At 36.3% G+C, this 6,000-nt stretch overlaps 1 protein-coding gene across 1 annotated transcript in view; it reads left to right on the top strand.

Annotated features, from left to right (window-relative positions):
- The window catches only part of WDR37 (WD repeat domain 37), an 84,145-nt gene that overhangs the window by 28,471 nt on the left and 49,674 nt on the right, over window positions 1-6,000 (top strand). The window contains exons 6-7 of the mRNA XM_006874416.1: window positions 157-228; window positions 3,671-3,715. Coding sequence (XP_006874478.1) covers window positions 157-228; window positions 3,671-3,715 — 117 coding nt within the window. The remainder of the gene's footprint in view (window positions 1-156; window positions 229-3,670; window positions 3,716-6,000) is intronic.

Raw genomic sequence — 6,000 nt, 5'->3', positions numbered from 1 at the left:
TGCTATGAGTCGGAACCGACTCCACAGCACATAACAACAACAACAACCTCATATGACTTATTTTATTTACAGGCCATACTTAATCGCATTCTTTTATTAAAAGACCATAACTTTGGGCATGGTTAAATCACTGCTTTTTTTATTTCATCCTTCCAGATCACACGGCTTTGCTGTGGAGTATAGAAACAGGAAAGTGCCTTGTCAAATATTCAGGTCATGTTGGGTCAGGTAAGCATTCATGTAAATGAGCACTTCATTTTCAGACAATGTTTCCAACTTGGATTTGTTTTCTGAATTTTGCATCATGAAATCAACTTAATTATCAGATGGAAAGTTTTACTCTTTGAGGGCAATGTGGCACCCACAAAGTAGGGTCAAGTTTGTGACTTTGGCTTGTATAATTTTCATATAAGGTAAATAGCCTAACTCCCTATACAAAGTGCAAATAGTACTAGTCGAAATTGTATTTGATGTTTATGAAGTCATAGTTAGAAAAATTTGGAAGTGAAATATCTGTGTTATATATATCTAAAATGACTATATATTATATATAAAATGTATCAATTTTTGAACTCTACTTTTATTTTCTAAAAATAATGTTTTATTGTGTTTTTGAGAGTCTGCACAGCGTATTAGATTTACATTTAACAATATCTTCATAAATTGTTCATAGGTTACATTTTTTCACAATTTTTGTCAATATTTTGGTTATTTCTGGTGCTTCTGTTTCTGGTAATCTAGTTTCCCTGTCCCTATTCCTTCTAGTCTTTGATTTAGAGAAACTGTTAACCAAAGATTTACTTTAATGTAGTGATATTTGGATATGTTCAGGCTAAAAACAGGGGGGCTCAAAAAATGCCATGACCTTTTAATTAAAAATTTCCATGAACTTTTTGAAGCCTCCTCGTAAAAGGTGCTCGCTGTTAATGTACTTCTTACCCATAGTTTTTGCCATCGACAATATAGCTCTTTCTTGTCTCTTTAGCGTTTCTCTATAAGTACCACCCTTTTACACCAAATTTTGGTTCTTACTTTTCTCTTACACTGTCTCTGTGATTCTTTGTACTGGATTGCTCTCATATCCTAATTTTATCTGTCAAAAGCTGTGTTCCCTTAACTCACATGCTTCTACCTGCCACCGCTATTCCCTTAAACTTTACTAGCAATTGAATGATGGTTCTTTAACTTTATTGCCTCCGCTTTTTAAAAGTTACGTTTGTCCCCTGTCTCAAACTTCAGCAAATCACCATTCATCTGAGTTTCGTTCTGCCCATTTCAGTGAAGGAAATATCTGGTCTCCCATCTAAGGCTAGTGGGTTCTGGCTTTTCACCTTTCTTAGGACCATCACTCCTTCACATACCCCTGTTGCAACCCATAGGTTAGGGTAGAACTGCCCTATAGGGTGTCCAGTACTGTAAATCTGTTTGAGGCAGACTACCACATCTTTCTCCTGTGCAATGCTGGTAGGTTCTGTATCTTTTATCTCTCACGACAGGTTCTTTTCCCTGAGGATACACACAAGCTTAGGTCTTTCCAAGTTAAAAGTCTTCTCTCCATGCTGTATCATCTCTTTTCCTGCAGGACTTGACTGGGTCACTACTGTATTGCCTGAAATTATCTAAGACATTGCCTGGACTATATGTAATGTTGTGGTGGTGGTTGTTAAGTGCTGTTGAATCAGTTCTGACTCATAGTGCTCCTAAAGTGTAACCAAAGTTTGTTAAATGAGCGAGCACTGCTTTCTCTGTTTAAGTTGGATTTGTAGGAAAGTGAGAACAGGCGCATATGGTTTTTATTTAGCCTTACTTTAGTTCAAGGCGTCATGGTGGTACAGTGGTTAAGTCCTCAGTTGCTAACCAAAAGGTTAGTGGTTTGAACCCACCAGCTGCTTCGCAGGAGAAGGGTATGTATGGCAGTCTGCTTCTGTGAAGATTTGCAACCTGGGAAACCCTATGGAGCCATTCTGCAATGTCCGAAAGAGTCGCTAAGAGTCAGAATTTGATTCAATGGCAGTAGGTTTGGTTTGGTTTTTGGGTTTAGTGCAAGAAAAGGCTTCAACCCTTTTCAGTGATTTAAAAACACTACCTGCAGCAAGTGCAGGGGGTTGTGATCAAGAATTTGTTGTAAGTAGTGTTTGACGCAATTATTTCAAAGTGAGGGCAAAATTACACAACATAGGGCAAGTAAGAGCTGTCCTTGAATTGGAAGTTCCTAACTTGGGGATTGCTTGTAGTTTTCTGTACCAAAATTGAGAACATTAATAATATTTATCTCAGAGAGTTACTGTGAGGTTTAAATAAAATAATGTATGTCAAGTGCTTAGCAGAGAATCTGGCATAGTAGGCCCTTATAACCCTGAGTTGGTAACAAGTTTTAATTACTATCAGTATTTGTAGTGATAATGTATTTTAGTATTGTTTATTGTTCAGTTTTGATTTAAAGTGGACAAAGTGTTCACCAACTCGTCCCATAATTATTGATTGTTGTTATTAAGAGTCATCCAGTCTGTTCTGACTCATAGCGATGCTGTATAGGGTACCCTTTCTGAGGAACAGCTGATAGGTTTGAACACCCAATCTTGTGGTTAGCAGTTCAGTACTTATCCCATAGTGCCACACCTGGAGTCTAATGATCTATTTAGTTGTTGTTGTTATTAAGTGCTATCATCTAATGATAATGGAATCTTGGGGTGACATTGCAGCACTGGACCTCAAGGTTGGTTTGAACAGCATGGCCAACAGTTCAAACCCATCAGCCACTCCTCGGAAACCCAATTACAGGGTCATCTATGAACTAGAATCTTTCGGGTGGCACTTAACAACAAAACAACACCAACAACAATGTTAATGGTAAAAGACTGTCTTTTAGTATTTTTATTAGTACCCCAGAAAAATAGCTAACTTATTCAGGCTTGGTAAAATTTCCTTTATACTCTGTTTAAGAGATCTGCATTTTCTTTCTAAGTTATAGAAATTTAGGATTAGGCTTTTCCAGAGGAACTAGGATTTAAGTGTTGTATCAAAAAGTGAATATTTTGGGAATTAGAGACTACCTGACAATAGTGGATTTTACCACATTCTAAGCTCTATCACTCATTTAACAAAATTGTGTTGGTAGGTAGAGTGGGCTCAGGACTGATTTAGCAACTATATCCTGCCATCAAAGCTTTACCAGTTTCAGTGCATTGACTTCTGGCCTCCTGCTGGTTTTGTTGAGCACACCTTTTGATATTACATCAACATTCAAGGGAAAGGAAAGGGGAAAGGGAGATGCCAGAAATTTCTTCTTTTCCTTTAGTTCCATTACTAAGAAAATGAAGCTTTCTCAGAAGACCTTCAAGAAATTTCCCATTTTGTTCTCTTTTTTTCATCCTGATTTATTTACTTCTTTTAAAAACATCTAAGCGACTTCTATGTCTTTAAAAGTATATAAAATATGAACTGCCTTTTCTTTTTGGGGTGTGTGCATATACTATACTTTAGCAATTTGGTAGTCCATGCTTAAGTTATTTTTTATTATACCTTTATTCTTTTTAACACGTATTTATTCATTATGTAGCTGAGTGGGGAATGTTATACTGATCTTCTAATTTTTTATTTTAATTTTAATGCATGTTGTGATTAATAAATATTGATGTGTTTAAAGTTGTATAATATTTTTATTTTACAGTAAATTCTATAAAATTTCATCCCTCGGAGCAGTTGGCTCTCACTGGTATGTTGATTTTTTTTCTTTATTTTTAATAATCCTAAAATGACTACATTCTTTTATCAGCATCGGAATTATCTAGGAGTTTTATAAAAATTAGATAAAACTTAATAGTCGTTTTATGAATTAAATGAGAAATAAAGACAAGTAGAATAGTCCCTTTTTTAAAAATCAGTAATACAATGTGAATTAGGTTAATTTAATTTTACTATGAGATTAAGTAAATTCTTATCTTCTGAAGTCTTTATAAGCATTTCATTATTGCCTGCTTTTGATCTGCTTGTGCTATGAAGATTAATGAGCGTTTGTAATGAAATTCATTGAGGCCCTGTGATTATTGCCATTTTTTGGAGTCCTGCAGGCATCTGGAATAAAGAAATGTGAAAACTCTAAAACTGAGATGTGGGAATTTGCTAAAGTCAGTATTCTTTTTCCTTTCTGGATGTTGTTGTTTTTAAGTGCCGTCGAGTCGATTCCGACCCATAGCGACCCTTTATAGGGTTTCCAAGGATCAGCTGGTGAGCTTGAACCGTCAACATCGCAATTCTAACAGCTTTGCAGTCTGGCGCATTAACCCAAAGTGCCACACCAGGACTCCAACTTTGGTGGTGGTGGTGTTCCATGGAGTCGGTTCTGACCCATAGTGAACCCTCTACAGGGTTTCCAAGGCTGTAAATCTTTACAGGAATAGAAAGCCTCATCTTTCTCCCGTGGAATAGCTAATAGTTTCGAACTGCTGACCTTGAGGTTAGCAGCCTGATTTGCAACCACTGCGCTACCAGAGCTCCTTCCTTTCTGGATAGTTTACCTAAATTGTGATAGCTTGGATTGCAGTTACGTTGTGATTTGGAATTTGTTGTACTTTGTCTTTTGCAGTTTTATAAATGCACTTCATTTGTTGTGTTTGGAGAATCTCATTACTGTACTTGGCATGTTCCTGTAAAATGTGGCGTCTTCCTTAATTACTTGTGACTACATACTTGTCAGATATGATGTTTTGGAGACACTGATGATAATCTTGAAGTTGATAATTGAACTTCTTCTGTAAAGGGCCAGATAGTACTACTTTTTGGCTTTTCATGCTGTGTGATTTTTGACAGCTATTCATCTGTACTATTATAGTTCAGAAGCAACACAGTGAATGGGTGTGACTTTGTCCCATTAAAACTTCATTTATCATTATGGGTGGCTACCTAGATTTTGTCAGCGCTCCATATATTGCTGATCGTGGGACAGAGCACAAAAGTAAGGATAATGGGTTGTTTTTGTGCTGGTGGATTTGTTTAAACAACAATTCTAAATATAAATATGTCCTTTCAGTGTGTTGGAGATGCAGCAATAACTCAGTTTGACCACATGCTTTTGATTTAACATATAAAAGGAATATGGGAGGAAAGACAGTTTGTCATATTTTAACAAACTTAGATCATAGTCCTGGTGTGGTGCTATAGGATAAACACAGGATTGTTAACCCCAGGGTTGATGATTCAAACCCACCAGCTGCCTCTTAGAAACTCTGTACTGGGTGGCTGTATGTTGGAACAGATTTGACAGCACTTTATAACAACAACAAAAGATCATAATAGCTTAATGTATACCGTAATAGATATTTGAAGATTAACTTTAACTGAGGAATTTGAACTTTATTAAGCTGAGAGTTGTTTGGATTGGAGAGGGTGTGAGGAACTGACACCAAGGAGACTATTGAAGAGGTGATTGGAAGTGTTCAGATTCTAATCAGAAGATTAAAAAGGAAGGGATCAAATCAGGGGACATTTAAAAAATGAAACTGATAGGAACTTTGACATAGATTAAGTAACATGGGTAGAGAAAGAGGAAGACTCAAAATGAGATTTGCCTATGATTTTGATCCAAAGAGAAGTTGGTTAGTCAGGGCAATAAATTCATATGACATTATAGCAAATTTATTACCATCAATAACCTATAATTATAATAACTTCCCTAAGGAAGTAGTGAAGAGAAGGTGGAAGTTGGAGAAAGCTTTTGTAAGGGAAAAGTAAGGCATGGGAGGAAGTAGAAATCATTCTGCTTGAATGCCTGTTTCATTGCATGCTTATAACAGGCATTTAAGTATAAAGGAAGGTACTATATCATGGCTTTCCATTCTGAGTCAGTATTTTGAAAACTCTGGCTGATGGAAGAAGGAAAGGGTAGTAGTACAAATAAGATAGTACTAATAGTTTCGTGGCAAATTGTAAGGCCCCTTAAATGTTCAGTGAGTGAAAAACATGCATTTATGTATTACTCATCTTTCTGAGACACCTTAGAAT

Source organism: Chrysochloris asiatica, unplaced genomic scaffold (assembly GCF_000296735.1).
Source record: "Chrysochloris asiatica unplaced genomic scaffold, ChrAsi1.0 scaffold00276, whole genome shotgun sequence".
In the NCBI taxonomy this organism is placed as follows: Eukaryota; Metazoa; Chordata; class Mammalia; order Afrosoricida; family Chrysochloridae; genus Chrysochloris; species Chrysochloris asiatica.
The sequence above is the reverse complement of the archived record's forward strand: the minus strand, read 5'-3'. Positions and strand labels throughout refer to the sequence as shown.